Source organism: Hyaena hyaena, unplaced genomic scaffold, assembly GCF_003009895.1.
Source record: "Hyaena hyaena isolate Hyena2069 unplaced genomic scaffold, ASM300989v1 scaffold_747, whole genome shotgun sequence".
Lineage (NCBI taxonomy): Eukaryota > Metazoa > Chordata > Mammalia > Carnivora > Hyaenidae > Hyaena > Hyaena hyaena.
Window position 1 is genome coordinate 381,049 of NW_024081379.1, and position 16,233 is coordinate 397,281.

At 43.3% G+C, this 16,233-nt stretch overlaps 1 protein-coding gene across 2 annotated transcripts in view; it reads right to left on the reverse strand.

Annotated features, from left to right (window-relative positions):
* Nucleotides 1–16,233, reverse strand: part of CNTNAP5 (contactin associated protein family member 5) — an 802,816-nt gene that overhangs the window by 355,614 nt on the left and 430,969 nt on the right. For both annotated transcript variants that reach the window (XM_039218226.1, XM_039218225.1), the window contains exon 8: nucleotides 10,456–10,720. In XM_039218226.1, the coding sequence (XP_039074157.1) occupies nucleotides 10,456–10,720 (265 nt within the window). The remainder of the gene's footprint in view (nucleotides 1–10,455; nucleotides 10,721–16,233) is intronic.

The following is a 16,233-nucleotide window of genomic DNA, read 5'->3' on the forward strand; positions in this document are numbered from 1 at the left end:
CCTCCACTCCCAGCTCTCAATAACCAAGCCCATCTCCCTACCTCCCAATTCCCAGTACTTGTCTTAGGGCTTTTTCTCCTCAACTGTAAGAACAAGGAAGCATCCTTCTTTGTTTTTTCACTTTCTATCATAGTCACCAAGCACAATGCAGAGCACATGACAAGTGCCAAATGATTTAGTCACTATGTTAATAAACCAAAAAATTAGCACAGCAAGTTTACCTCCACTAAACTAATATAGCGATTTTGCCTTCTAAATCCCTATAATGTCTGCTATCTGATCAATGCATTTAGTTCATAGTATTTACTGCGTTGAACCACTAACTAACAATGCATCACTGCAAGTCTCATTTCCCCATTGAGATTACAAGTTCCTGGGGGTCAGAGTCTGAGTCCCATTTTGATATCCCCCTCGGCATCAACAGGGCAGGGAAACACACCTTGTCCTGTCCTCTCCAAATGCTCATTGATTGACTGAGCATCTCACCAGCTGAATCGCCACTGCCAAGTATCAGCAGCAGGGCTCTCCCTGGTGCCTGGGCCATAAATCACAGGTGAAACCTTCCTAGCTGTGAAAGCCCAGCTCATACGTCAAGGTGATCTGCATCCTGAAAACCCTCCTCGGTCAGGGTACTCGAGGAAAACATCTGGGTTTGCCATCCACTAGAGTTAGGCAGGAAATGTGGCATTCTTGTGGTTGAGGGCAAAGCCCTTGTTTCTGTGATATTGACTTGAATGCGCAGCTCAAAGACCTACATGGTAAAATCCAAGTTCAACTCCAGAGACAGATCATTTCTCTGTCACCTCCAGGATACAGCTCAAACTCAGGTATCTCTGCAAGAATGCTGTTTTGTTTTCCATCTGTCTTCCTTTGTCCTCGGTGACCCAGTCATGCTGAGCCACCGGTGGAGACTTACACTCCTAGATCTCCTACTTCTCTTCCCGGATTGGAGCATCCTTCCCTTCCCTCTTCATGTGGCCAAATTCTACCCATCCTTCCAAACACGCCGTCCTCGCCCCTGCCCCTAGAAAGCCTTTCCTTTCTCACTCATCCAGGTCCCTGCCTTCTATGTTCCCCCACCATCCTGAGCATATGTCTTCTTACAAATACCTCAAGACCATCTCTTCCAACTGTGCCCATGAGCTCCCAGGGGCCAATGTCCCCATCCTCAGGTCTGAGCATATAGTGCCAGCAGAGAGTAGACACTTCAAAACCTTCCTGAATTACATGGTGGCAAAGTGAATTATATGATAGAATTATCAAAGCAGAAACCAGGATAGAGCAAAGGAAGTGAGATCAGGCTTGACGATTAGACTGTAATACCTGATGTGATGATAATAGTCTCACTCCCTCAGTTATTGTTTTGAGTGAGTGGTGAGGAGGGAGAGTCAGTTAAGGAAGAAAATGATCCCACTGTCATGGCTCAGACTTGAAAACCCTGCAGATGCCCCAGAGATCACTGCTTTGGGAAACATTCCCAACCTTTGCAGCCTATCTTGAAGCTCAGGCAATGGCGTTTCTCAGTTGCCCGTAACTTGGAACACCTCATCACTTTTCTGTCTTCTGAAACTTGAACTCTGTGCTCAGCAGAAGTCTTGTTGTGACAGTCATAGCTCTGTAGCTATTTATGTATTTGCCCTCGCTAGTGGGATTTTCTCATCAACATTATCTTAGCTCAAATACAGAGGCATTGATGACAACTTAATTGAAGCAGAGGACGAAGTTCACAAAGTTATCATGTTTACTTGCTGTGCAGATGGTGGCTAGATACAAAAGGCTTATATGAAGAAGGGCACTATTTGGGGAGCAGCTCTGTTAATTGCAGGGTTGTAGCCTAAAACCATCTGGCCACAAGTATTAATCAGGGTGAGCACTTCGATCCTGCATGATGCAGCTCTCCAGCCATCTAGCCACCTCTGGGAGTTCCACTGGCCTTTATCTAATTAGCACTTCCCCTGAGTGTAGCTCATCCCCGGGTCTGACACATTATGCAGTATATAACTGTGGTAACATGAATGTTTGTTTAAAAAAATTACTATTAACTCTTGTTTCACTGTTAAATTGTATCCTTTCATATTGTTTTGGAGGTCAACTTTACTGGTTTATTAATGTAGACAGTTGCTTATATGCTGGGCACATAGTTATTGAAAACCTGTGATAAGCCAGGTGCTATACTAGGCTTTGGGCAAATAGTGATGAGTAAGGCAGTGTCCTGGATCCCATGGATCTTTATGTTCTAGGGGTCAGAGGAACAATGAATAACCAAGTAATAGACACGTGATTGATATACATTGTTATGGGCTGAATGGCGTTCCCCCAAATTCATAGGCTGAGGTCTTTCCTTCTAGTACCTGAGAATGTGTCTGTATTTGGAGATAAGGACCTATAGTGAGGTAATTGAGGTGAAATGAGGTTATATGAGCAGGCCTTTATCCAGTATGATGGACGTCCTTATTTTTTTTTTAATGTTTTTTTATTTATTTCTAGGAGAGAGAGAGAGAGAGAGACAGTGTGAACAGGGGATGGTCAGAGAGAGAGGGAGTCACAGACTGAAACAGGCTCCAGGCTCCGAGCTGGCAGTCAGCACAGAGCCCAATGCAGGGCTCGAACCCACGAACCGCGAGATCATGACCTAAGCGAAAGTCGGATGCTTAACCGACTAAGCCACCCAGGCGCCCCTGATGGACATCCTTATAAGAAGAGGATATAATGGGGCGCCTGGGTGGCTCAGTCAGTTAAGCGTCTGACTTTGGCTCAGGTCATGATCTCGCGGCTTTTGGGTTCAAGCCCCATGTTGGACTCTGTGCTGACAGCTGAGAGCCTGGAGCCTGCTTCAGATTCTGTGTCTCCCTCTCTCTCTGACCTTCCCCTGCTCATACTGTCTATCTCTCTCAAAATAAAACATTTTAAAAAAAGAAGAGGATATAAGGCCTCATGAACTGTGGGAAAATAAGTTCCTAAGTCACCTGATCTATGGTGTTTTGTTATAGTAGCCATAATGCACTCACACACACACACACACACACACACACACACACACACACACACATACACACACACACACATGCACATGTACATCCTTAGGGTAAATGCTACATCAGAGAAAAGCTAGAAGACTATGTGATGGGGCATCTGGCCGGCTTTGGGAAGGTTTCTTGAGAAAATATCATTTGATATGTATTCTAAAAGGCAAGTGGGATGGTGTTGACCATGGTTGTAGGACTTATTTAATTTAAAGACCGTCAATGTTAAATAATGATCAAAGAAATATCCAGGTTATGCCACTAGAATTTCACTGTATCTTCAGTCCCAAAAGTCTATTAAGTATGGAAAATGGATAGCCGATTAGAATGGGTTGCTTAATTGGTATTTTTGGAATGCTCTTTCTAGAACTCTTCCTATTCAAGCCATTATATGGAAATGTGAGAGTTATAAAATGGTTGAACAATTGCTTTTACCTAGGGATCAAATGAGGTGATCTGACGAGGCCTCTTCATATTATGTTCTCTGCCTCAACTGAAAAATTTCCCATAACATCTGGTTGATTTGTGGATCTTTGCTGGTTGTATCTCTTCTTGTCCAAGAATTCTATTCTGTACCTGGGTAATGCTTTTTTACTTTTCATCTTCCCAGGCTGTAATCATTCTGTGGTGCCCAGCTGTTAGGTTGAGGTCTGTAGATTTCCACTTCAGTATCCCGGTTTCCATTCAGTATGGCTAAGATTCACTGTGTAGTCCCAAAAACTCCACTCAGAGCTTGCTGCCTCTCATGACACCAAGGAAAGCTCTGGATAGCTTATTCCTCTAATCAAAAAGCAAAAGTACTCTTATACCCTTTGGCCTTACTGGTCCTTGTTCTAATTTCTACAGTGACATAAACATAAAAGCCCTCAACTATGGGGCTCCTGGGTGGCTCAGTCAGTTAAGCATCTGACTCTTAATTTTGGCTCAGGTCATGTTCTCACAGTTGGTGAGTTTGAGCCCCATGTCAGGCTCCATACTAACAGTGCAGAGCCTGTTTGGGATTCTCTCTTTCCCTCTCTCCCTCAGAATAAATAAATAACCTTAAAAAATTTCAACTAAGAGAAAGTCTGCCCTTTATTCAAAGACCCTTGCCATGTCTCTGTCTTGTTTTCTATCCATGTATAACAGCTGTAGAAACTACAACTGTCCTCTATCAACACAGTTTGAAGAGCCTGTATATTCTTATCACCCTCTAAACAACACACACACACACACACACACACACACACACACACAATTCTAGTTAGGTTTAAGGATGTTTCCAAACAAACAAGTTCTCATATTGGGATCTTTGGCTCCTAACTCTATACACATCACTTAGAGTCACATGTATGAACTTTCTGCGAAATCCAAGCATCTCATTCACAAAAATCACTGTATGACAAAGGTCGAGTTCAACTTTGCTACTTCACAAAATGTATCACAATTCTGGGAGTTGAGAAACATGACCTCTGACAGGACACTTGGCCTTTCATATCCCCAGTCAAGGACATTTACTCTATTTTCAAAAGAAGAATCTGGGTTGTTGATTTCATACTAAGGAAAAGGGCTGACCTCTGGTTTTCTTCAGAAATTCATATAAAGAATTAGAAGGGACTTTACTAGTTCTAGACCAAGTCTCTCCTTTAGCAAAACAGCACAGGGAGGTCTAACAGAAAAAGAGTGACTCACATTCTGCATCGATGTAGAGTGCAGGTAAGCTGGAGCCCTGAATTCTAAATCTTGTGTTCAAGCTCTTGTCCCAGACTCACTTTTCAGAAAGGAGTTGACATTTTGAGAAGCACCACAGTAGAAAAAACAGATTTCACACTTTAATGACTAACGCTCCTAGGCCTCTTTCTTTTCTCTATTCTCATTCCCCAACATTCTCTCATCAGAAAAGTACAAATCATATTGAAATTTTGATCACATTTAAAATAATTATAGTGGTACCAGCTTTTTCTTTAGATTATCCAATGTTTCACGCAAAAATCAAAATGCTCCTCCCTAATTCTCCAAAGAAACAGACCAGGCAGTATTCTTTACCTTTATACAATTCTCCATTTTCTTAGTAATTCAGATGAGTTTGGACAATACCAATCTCGATTCTTAGCATCTCTTCAAGAGTATTTAAAACAGCACTGATTTCCTACATTAAAAAATAGAACATAGCAGTGCCTGGATGGCTCAGATGGTTAAACGATTTCAGCTTTTGATTTTGGCTCAGGTCATGATCTCATGATCATGAGACCAAGCCCTGCACCAGGCTCCATGCTGAGCATGGAACATGCTTGGTATTCTCTCTCTCTCTCTCTCTCTGTGTGTGTTTTTGTGTCCGACTTCTTCCCTTGCTCTCTCTCTCTCTCTCTCTCTCTCTGTGTGTTTTTGTGTCCGACTTCCTCCCTTGCTCTCTCTCTCTCTCTCTCTCTCTCTGTCCCTCTTCCCACCTTGCTCTTTCTTTTACTCAAAAAAAAAAAAAAAGAAAATAGAACAGTATTATCTATCTAGTGTTATCTAAAAATAGCAGTAGTATCTACTGCTCCATGAACAGGTGTGGACTTGAAAGATAGAGTGATCACTGTGACACATGGCACCTCATGAAACGTGGTAGAGAATGGACAGCTTGAAATGCATGAAGTAGAAAATCCAGGTGTTTGTTCATTTATTTAAAATTTGCCTATACGTCTCTTGTGATTCCTGAAAGGAGAAATGGCAAGTCTCACGGTGCAGCAGGACACCTTGAAGGTATTCTCTCTGTTCCAATGCAGCCCCAAGATTTCCATGCAGGGTTTAGCACAGGGGTGACCAGAATGGGAAAGGCTGTACAAAAGAGGGCAAAGCCTTTGGAAGAAGATAGACTCTTATTAGTACCTCATGCTGCTTAGTATCCGTAGTCCTTAGATGATCATCTTACTAAGGAATCAGTGCTATGCATTTATGCCATGTATACTTAATGAATACTGGGAAGTATGTGTGTATTGATATATAGATATGGATTATTTTGTTTATAATATTATAATATTATACAGGCAAACTTAGCTAAAATATGAGACATCTTGAAGACGATGGGCTCATCGCCTTGTGTCAGTCCCATCCAACCCAGGAATCAATAACGGGGCCACCAAATAAAGTGTTTTGGGAAGAACTAACTTTAAATACTAATTAGCTATTTACCTTAACAGCCTATTGAGCATATGTCTATAGATCTTTCATCTAAAGTAGAGTTTTACTTTGGAATTACTTAAACAATTGACAATATGTGTATGGATGGCAGCAAGTTCCAGGATAAAGACCATGAACTTAGGAATTCTAAGGAAAGACCTGATGTTAAACACCATGTTGGTCACTTGAACTTAATTTTTTGGTTCCCAGTTTCTTCCTACCCATGTTGGTAAAATAATAAACGCTTCATACATTTGCAGGGGTGTTTTATCCTGCTGTATTACATGACAAGGCCCTGGCACAATGCCTGACCTGTAAGACATCTACAATGATTGTGGATTCTATTATCACATCCCTCACAGTGAAAGGACGTCCTCAACTTTTCCTCATATCCACATGGATAAGGCTTTCAAGAAAGGAGATGACAAAAACAGAAAATGGAGAAAAAGATAAGGGAAGGGTTATATTGTTATCTTTCAACTTCTGGAAATCTCATTCCTTAGAACAACTAAATTCAGATGCTTTCTACTTTGAGGATGAATTTTAGGGTTGTTTTTGTTTTTGTTTATTCATCTTTGAGAGAGAAAAAGAAAGAGACAGAGCTAGAGCCAGGGAGGAGCACAGAGAGAGGGAGACACAGAAATCCAAAGCAGGCTGTAGGCCCTGAGCCATCAGCACAGAGCCCAATGCAGGGTTTGAACCCATAAGCCATGAGATCATGACCTGAACCAAAGTCAGGAACTTAACCAACTGAGCCACCCAGGCACCAAGATGCATTTAGTTTGCACTTCTCGCCCTGATCTCTGAAGCAAAACCCATGCACCCTGTACAAAGCTCTGGAAACAGAAGTGAATGTTTCAGGCATCTCTGCCTGTCTGTTTCCACAGGGGTTACCTTCTCTTTCAGATGGTAGAAACAGCTGACCTAGTCTCAAATTAAGTCTCCAGATTCCCTGCCCCACTAAGAAAGAATGGCTTTGCTACTGCCTGTCTCCAGGACGTACCATGTGTCCAGGGTGGGACAACACTATGCTTTCTAATCATCCAACGTTAGTGGGACAATGATCATGCTTTCTAATTTCTCATATGGGTGTGTCATCCCTTGCAAAGCCACTAAGACCTCAAGGACTTTGAAAACAAGTCTCCTGAGAAGTGTAAGGAACGGGGAAACTAGTTTTGTTGGACTTTTTATTGGTTGGTTGTTTTTCTTTTGCTTATCTTCCTCCCTATCAGGAAGAAAAAGTTCAGCAGACACCAAGCCTAATTCCATTTCATATTTGAAATGAAAGAAGTTCAAGTTTTCCAAAACTCAGAAACTCTTCATGGGGAAAGAATAAAGCAAGAGTTATCCAAGGCAGACTTCAGGAACACGGTCAGCACATTTTTAAAACATCCTTTTACTCGTTTCATTTTTTGAAAGACAGGTCTGAAATAATGGATGATATTTTCCCCTTTCTGCAACTGGGGTAACATGGCAGCTTTCACCACCCTCTCTCAGTCATAAATGTGTTTTAATGGACTGACATGTGCTTAATAATACAGGCAGCACCTGGATGCTTTAGAGCAAAGTGCCGCCAGGGCCTAAACTATATTAAAACTGCATTATTGACCTAAGGCCTACAAATCTTTGTACTCAAACATCTCCCAATTAGAGAGGAAAACAGCCTAGTGCCAGCTCACATTTTTCTTCTTCAAATAGGGAGGGTCGTAGTTGAATTTTTATAACTTTGGACATGAAAAATATTATGTTTCCAAGTGATGAACTCACCTCCATTACTGGAAATTTTACACATTTTGTAAAAGGCCAGTGCCTGCACAAACTGGCTCAGGTTTTAGGACTCTGTCCAGTGAGGTCCCTTCTAGCTATAGGTCTTGAGTCAGCATGGAAGGAAGAGAAATTTGCTAAATAACTTCTCAACACTGTGCTTGGGATTTCAGATACATTATCTCAGTGAATCACCATCACCATTACATCTCCTGCCGTAAGAATTTTTTTTCCATCTCATGTTATACACAAACTCTGGCATGGTCCCCAATAATCCCAGACTCCTAATACCCACAGCTTTGTATAATCCCTTGGCTCAGGCAAGGCCTACACTTATTTACTTCTTTTTACTGAACAGAGCATGTAACAGTGAAGGAACACCACTCCCAGGGTTAGGTTATTAAAAGACAATGGCTTTTGTCTTGAGAGTTCTTTCTTTTTCTTGGGTCACTCATTTTGGGATAAAATTATTATCATTTCATGAAGCAGCCTTCCGGAGATGCTAGGGGAAATGTGGGTCCTCTAAGGCCTGCCAAGAGTCATTGGAGTTATCCTGGAAGCAGATTTACCCAGAGTTGAACTTCGAGATGAAGGTAGCCACTGCCACCCTCTTGGTTGCAGCCAGGATCGCCCAGCCAAGGCACCCCTAGATTCTTGACTCTTATAAATTAGCACACAATTAACATTTTCAACCACTACGTTTGGGTAGTTTGTTACACAGCCATAATTAACTAATACACTCTCAGTGATGAATAAGGCGAAGTTAAGAAGTTTACGCAGGGACATAGAACAGTAAGGAAAAGGGTTCCAGACCCAGGCTCTCCTGCTGTTCCAGGGGTTCAATGGATTTTTTTGTTCACTTCTTGGCATATGAGGTGTTCCCACAGTCTGACCTGATCTTAGGTATTAAGTCACATCCTTTACTATTTAAGTCAATTTTTTCTCATTTATTTGGATAATGAAACTCACAGTCCAGTGGGAGAAGAAAGGCATTTAAAGAAAAATGCAATATAGTGTAATCCAGGATGGAAATTGGCTCAAGATACATGGAGGAGAGGGATTTGATTCAGACTGTAAGGCAAGGAGGCTTTTCAAATGATTTGTTGACCTAGGAACAGGACTCAGCCCCTAATATAATGCCTGGCACGTGGTCTAACCCTAGTAAGCAGTAAGTACTGCCTCTGGAAGGACAGGAGACAGTTAGATAACAAACAGAGAAGGAGGGAGAAAGCTCTACCATTCCATGTGGCAGAAACAGCAATGGAAGAGTCAGAGTTTGGAAAAACTTGACTTACTCATAAACCTATTCCATACTGCTACATATTAGAACCTATATTATATTACCAAATACGTGTTTTCCAAACTTCAGCAATTCAAGGGCCATTAAATTTTTTTTTGCCATACCTATGGGGCACCTGGGTGGCTCAGTCGGTTAAGCGTCTGACTCTTGGTATTGGCTCAGGTCATGATCTCACACTTTGTGAGATGGAGCCCAGCATCGGGCTCTGCACTGAAAGCGTGGAGGCTGCTTGTATTCCCTCTGTCTCTGTCTCTCTCTGTCTCTGCACTGCCCCAAAATAAATAAAAGAAACTTTAAAAATGTTTTGTTGTACCTAAATGCCATAAGTATTAGTATTTACATAACTTCTTACAATATATGTTAAAAACATATTTCTTAAAACTTACTGATTTTTACTTGAAATAAAATGCAGTGGTTGTAAAAGGCCCATGGTCGTGAGTGTGGTATACAGGGAAACTACAGACTTCGAAGTCAGACAAATTCAGGATGAGATTATAATTTCGTCACTTATTAACATGTGGTTTTGGAAGTTCCTTATCTTCATGAATTTTCATTTCCTCCTTTATAAAGTGCCTACAAAATACCTTCCTTGAATGGGCAGGATGAAGAGTCCATACAACAGAGGCTGTGTCTGTCGAGACCCAGCAAAGTGCTCTGTAAGTGGTCTATATTCTGTTACATTTAGATAGAAATTCTTATTCCCCACTTCTCGAACAATCTGACGAGGAACAAGGGATCTAAGAAACTTGTCAAAGGTTCAGTAGATACATCTGAATTCCATGGTATATTGTTTTGCTTTGTTTATAAAAAAAAAAAAAAGTTAAAAATGTTGCCTCTTCAGGGGCACCTGGGTGGCTCAGCTGTTTAAGCATCAGACTTCAGCTCAGGTCACGATCTCACAGTTCACGTGTTGGAGCTTAGCACCAGACTCTGTGCTGACAGCTCAGAGCCTGGAGCCTCCTTTGGATCCTGTGTCTCCCTCTCTCTGCCCCACCCCTCTCGCTCTGTCTCTTTCTGTCTCTCTCCCCCCACCTCAAAAATAAATAAACATTCAAAAAATTAAAAATATTTTTTTAAATGTTGCCTCTTCAGACGTAGAGTAAATCTGTGAATACTGGGGTTGTCCCACATCCCCAAGCTGGATTCTGTATGTTTTAGTCAGAATCGCAAATATGTGTGGACTTGGCTGGACAAGACATGGAGCTAGCGGCTGTCAGCAGACGGTACCTGTGAGGATTTCAGCTGTGCGTTCTGCCGTTTTCTGAATCACGAGTCTCACGGTTCCGCCCTCCAGGCTCAGCAGCAGGGTCCCCGAGCCCTCAGACAGCTCTGTGGACAGAAGCAGACCATCCTTGTTCCATGTTCGAAACTGGAAACTCACTGAGAGCCCATCAATTTGGGGGGTGCCGGGCAGCAGCAAATAACTGCTGCTGGAGTTGACAAATGTGATGGGAACAATTTGTGGTTCGGAGCAGGAAAAAGTGACATTGCCCTGGAAAACAATAAAAATCAAACATATAAAAGCCATTTTTTATTCTGCAGTCTGACAGCTGATATAAACAACCACCTGGTGCTGACCTTAATTTCAGGATCATTCCACATTCGGCGGCAAGATCTTAAAGGGAAAGAAATATGTCGGCTTTGTGCAGAGGTACCTGCGAGATTGTTTCCACTCCTGTTTTCTGGAGTGTTATCTGCAGGAAGGGCATCAGAGACCCCAGTTGGGGAGGGGAGTAGAATGGGAAGCATCAACATTTTCTAAGGAATCAGACAGGAAAACAATTATATCCATCCACTGAATAAGTGTGTACTGAAAGTGAACCATGGGCCAAGCAGGGGATAAAGTTTAAAGAGATGTGTATGAAACAAGTTTTTACAAGGTGGAATGTGCTAGAAGAGAAAGGGAAACAAAAGGTCCCAGAGGAGCCTGGTAGAAGACATAACTATACAAGCAAAGATTTCACAAGGGAGGTGATGTTTTCCTGGAAGGAAATGGGGAAGGGGGGAAGTGAGTGTGCCCGGCCAGGCTTTTCAGCAAATAAATGGCACTTCATGTGCAAAGGTTTGGATAAATTAGCAAAATGGCATTCCTGGGATTACAGGGAACTTGTTATTTCTGAACATCCTGTGGGGCAGGGAGGGCCAGGGGCCATGGAGGAGGTGAGACCAAGAAGATAAACAGAGGCAGAGTTTAAAAGCCCTTTATGTTTGCTAAAGTTATCGCTCAAGCTTAGAAAAAATAAAGTGACAGTGGGCGGATTTTAAGCTACGAAGAGGATTTTCAGCAGCATGGGTTGGGGGTGGGGAGGTGGTGGGAAGACTAGAGATGGGGAATAGTGAGTGTGCATAGACTAGAACCAGGAAGACACAGAAGAAGGTTATCCTTTACCTAAGTGAGGGAAAACTGGTCTGTGCTTATTTGAGGATGATTAGAGTAAGTGTTTACACCAGGCAGTCACAGGGCAATAAAGAAATGGATATGTGTGGCCAGGCAGACATGTGCCTGAGTCGCTTCTGCTAGGTGGATACAGAGAGAGAGCCTGGAATACCTTATAAATTGTGAATAGGTTAGTTATGTTATGAAAGCCATTTGGAATTTGTATCACAAATCCAGCAGCCAACCACATTCTATTTTCCATCCCTACTCTTTGTCTCTTTTAAACTCTACATCAATCTCCACAACAAAGCAGCACACTTATTCAGGTAACCTAACCCAACAGTCTCCTCTAAATAGTCATGGACACATCATGTTTCCTGTAAATCTTTCTCTTCAAGGCCACGGATGGTCTGTCTTTGCATGATGCTGGCCTCTGCCCTCTAAAGACACTCTTATAGGCACTGATGCAAAAGACCGTGATCTCCAAAAGTGGGGGAAACGCCCTGGCTTAAATGGCTGCTTGAGTTCAACTTTCCACCAAGGTGGCCAGATATGGATGTTAGATACCTGGGACAGCTCCCGGTCTCAGAGCAGGTGACTGGTTCAATCCCCAAATCCCCATAGTCCAGAAAAACATCCCTACTCCCAACCAGGCCCGTTTTTGATAGTCTTCCATTTCAGAAAACAAACAGTAATCTCTAAATACCGATACCAATAGCATGTTTCTGAAGGTCCGCTCATCAACATGCTGCTATGAGCATATTCTTGCACTAATCATTTGTCGTGGTTGTTTAGATGTTTCCTTCTCTTTGGGCTAGAGCTCCAGAAGTTAATGTGCCAAAGGGTAAGTCCCTTGATATCAATAAAGAAATTGCCTATGGTTCACACTGCCTACCACACCTGACAGTAGACTAAGCACCCGTACACATAGCTCACGTGTTCCTCACAGTAACATCACCTCCACTTAAAGAACTCACAAACTGGCTTCCGGAAGGTAAGCAGTTTAACAAAAGCCATGTGCCACCTTAGCCTTGACAATGGGACTCTGTTTGTCTGACATGGAAGACTCTCCTTTTAGCCACCATCTTTGATATGTTCTTTCTCTGTACCAGGTACCACCGTTCTAAAAATTCTACCCATTTGCTCATGATATCCATCGTTCTCATTTGCATGTTTTAAAATTTTCTGGTGACCTTCTTTTCAAGAATGAAAACGTCTCGACTGATGGCAGTCTCACCAAGGCAGAACCATCTTTTGGAAGGGGCAAAATCACAAACACTCCTACAGTAAAGTCCAGAGATGGCAGTAACATTTCCTCCTCTTTTTCTTTTCCTGAAGTCAGTATCACCTCTCTGGTAACAAATTTCTCAGAGCAAGCCTGTACCCAAAGTTTGAGGCTATGCAGAAATGGGGTGGAAGGTAGAAGAGAAGGAGGTCATATAAAGGCCCCTGTTCCCCCATTCATTTACAATCCAGTGTTGAGCTCAACCCAGGCCCTCTTCTGAGTGTCCGCTGGATCCACAGGCATGGGAGATAGGGGCCTAAAGAAACTGTGACTCTCCTCTGATCTGATCAGTTGACTCACATCTGATAGGGCTGGGAACCCCCTACCTCAGATTCGCTTCATTTACTCAGTGTCCAATGGACCTCAGCTCAGATACTTGTGAAATAGGCAAGGGGACTCAGCAAGCCTTGAAGGACACTCAAGTGTCCTGGCTAACCTCTAGTAGCAAGAAATTCAGATAAATGCCTCAGGGATTTTCCCCTGTGAAGGGAAGGGCATGTGCAGTGATCAACACTTTTTGTCATCGGGGAGCAGGACAATGCTGAAATGCTTTGGGGTGTCCCTGGTTCACTGCAGGGTCCACTCCTCCACATTCCTTCACACTGTCCTTGGTAGCCCTTGCCCTGAGCGGTCCCCAAAGCTCCCTGTTGTTAGAGCCCAGACCTGCTGTGTTCTCTGATGGCAGCTCCAAGGACAAGCAAGCAGGAGAGAGATAGAAGTACATGGGAAATGCCTTCAACACCAAATTGGACCCAGGTCTCCTGGCAAGTGAGCGTTTCCAGCTCAGCTCCCCATCAAACAGCCACCATGTGCCATTTCTGTGTACAATCCCATCTCAGCTACACTTGCTGTTGGCAGAAATGCCACAGTGTTGAGAAACATCGATATCCACCCTCATCCCCATCTCCCCAGTAGGGAGAACAAAGAACAAAATCAGCTCAGTGCAAAAGTACTACTTTTGAAATCAGCACGGATTATTTAATCTTTCACAATAAAGCCATTTGTGACTTTGGAATCCTTCTCAAGGCAGCATTTGTGGGAGTCCGCCATGATGTAGAAACAGCATGCAAGAAGACAACTTGCGTTAGAATAGCATCAAAACAGAGAGCGCCAAAAAGTCAATAGGTTGTCTCCTACCCCTATGTACCCCTTCTATCTGTCAATTCAACTTTCATGCCATCTCCCCCCACCACCACTGCCCTGCCAAGAAGGAAACTCCATTTCTCAGACCCTCTATTTTACACATCGAATTCATTAGAGAATTCAATATCTCTTCAAGATTTCTCAAGCACCAATGTGCTCACATAAGTGGTAAATGTGATCTTAATCCTTTGCATTAGTCCTTAAATGTACACTTTGACTGTAATAAGTACAGAGTGTGCCACAACACAGGAGTGCACCATGGCCAAATCTCCAAGATAAATCAGCCACCCTGGCCCTGTAGATGAGATCAAAAAGAAGTCAGTATCACTGCCATGGGCCTCTTTTACCCCTCCCTAAGTTACAAGACCTGCAGGGCCTTTCATTGTTCAAAAAGGAAGTCACTCCACATTGAAGAGGCTTAATCCTTGGTACCCGATGTGTTTCTCCTGGCAACTCTTCCATGTCCTGGTTGGAGGGTGACCCTCCAGAGGCGGCCAGTCACGACTGTGGTAAGGCCTCCGAAGGCAACAACTGGAACAGGTAGCTGGACCCCCTGAGTGAGGACCTTCCTTTGTCCTCAGGATGGCAGTTCTTAGTGCCCTGTGCTTTCATGTTCATACGAGCCCATCCTCCAAAAGGTGAGGTACTCAAAAATGCTGGAATCAAGATAGAGCAGGGGTCCACTAAAGACCCCCAAACAATATCCATGTTTCTTCTCTAGGATCCACCAATGCCTTTTCTTTACAACCCTTAAAACACAGAAGTCCTCACCCCACCTTTCTCAGGCCAAAGAGTGATCTCTGCAGATGGAGCACAGAACTTTGAAACCCTAACGATCTGTTCATGGACCATCTGAGAGAGACTGCCCATATCTGTGTAAAAAAACAGTGTTTTGTACCATAAACAATAAGAGCTCATACTGTCCCTTGTCATGGGAAACTTGATGACCTTCTACAGAAGGTCCTGACTTGAAACCCAAGAACCAAGTTTGTGTTGGTGAAGAAAGCAAACTCTTTTCATTGATTCATCCTCTCCAAGGAGGCCCTCCCTCCAGAGCACAGAGAAGAGTCCCTATTTCCTAACTGCTACAAAGGAGCAGCACATGGTCTCACACAAAGGAAGCCTATCCTAATCTGGAAGGTTACGACAGGCTTCCTCAGGGAGGCAACATTTGGAATTGAAACTTTACAGAAGCACAGGATAAGCAGAAGTGGAGAGGAAGGAAAAGTGCTGTTATCTGAGTACAGAGGGAAAGGATTTGCTAAGGCAGGGGGCAGGTAGGTGCGTGGCACAGTTGGGGACCTAGCAGAAGGTCAGCTGACTGCAGTTCAAAAGCCAGCATGTAAGCAGGCAAAAGGAAGTGGAAAGGACACAAAGAGACTCTATCATGTAAGCCTTTAGACCATGATGAGGTACTAGAACTTGATCCTATGGAAAAAAGAGAATGGGAAGAGAGTGAAGGGGAAATTGCTGTGGAAGTTAGGACAGATACATGGTCACATTGTGCCTCAGATGTACCCCTCACAGGGCTGTCTTTAGGGAGTGGAGTGTATTGGGTGCAAAGATGAGTGGTCAAAGGCCAAACTTCAGGAAGCTCTTGCAGTTATAGACCAGAGTGGTGAAGTGTTTGTGCAGGGCTCTATGGAGAATGGCAAAGGGGGAGAGGGAGGAAAGCAAATAGGTATTTTGTAGGTCACATTGATAGGAGGTGCTGTGCAGGGTGAAGAGGCAGGGAGCTAAAGCATAGGTCCTACTCTTCTCTGCTTGAACAAGGGACTTCACATAGGTAAGAGCAGAGATGGCCCTAACTGCTGACTGACTGCCACCTGCCATGGCTGGCGTCCACTCCCAGTAGTGTGAGAACAAACTGAAATCCTCAAGTTGACCCATGCAATCAATTTGTATAGTTACTATGGCAACCTGCCCTCTAACCGCATTTCCTGCCTTTCTCCCTCTACCAAGAATGGCTTCCTCAGGTGTCTGCACCCACCTTCCTACTCCCTCCCTCTTGGGCCACATATTTGAGCCCCTTCCAGATCCTTCCATCCACAAGGTGGCTGCCTTCTCCACAGGCTTTGACTGGTCTGTGTTCCATACCATTTATCTACATATGTGTGTTACCACACATTTGTCACATCTTTTACACTGCCTTGTTGTAATTAGCTACTCTTGAATACCTGGATGGACTTTACATAATAAT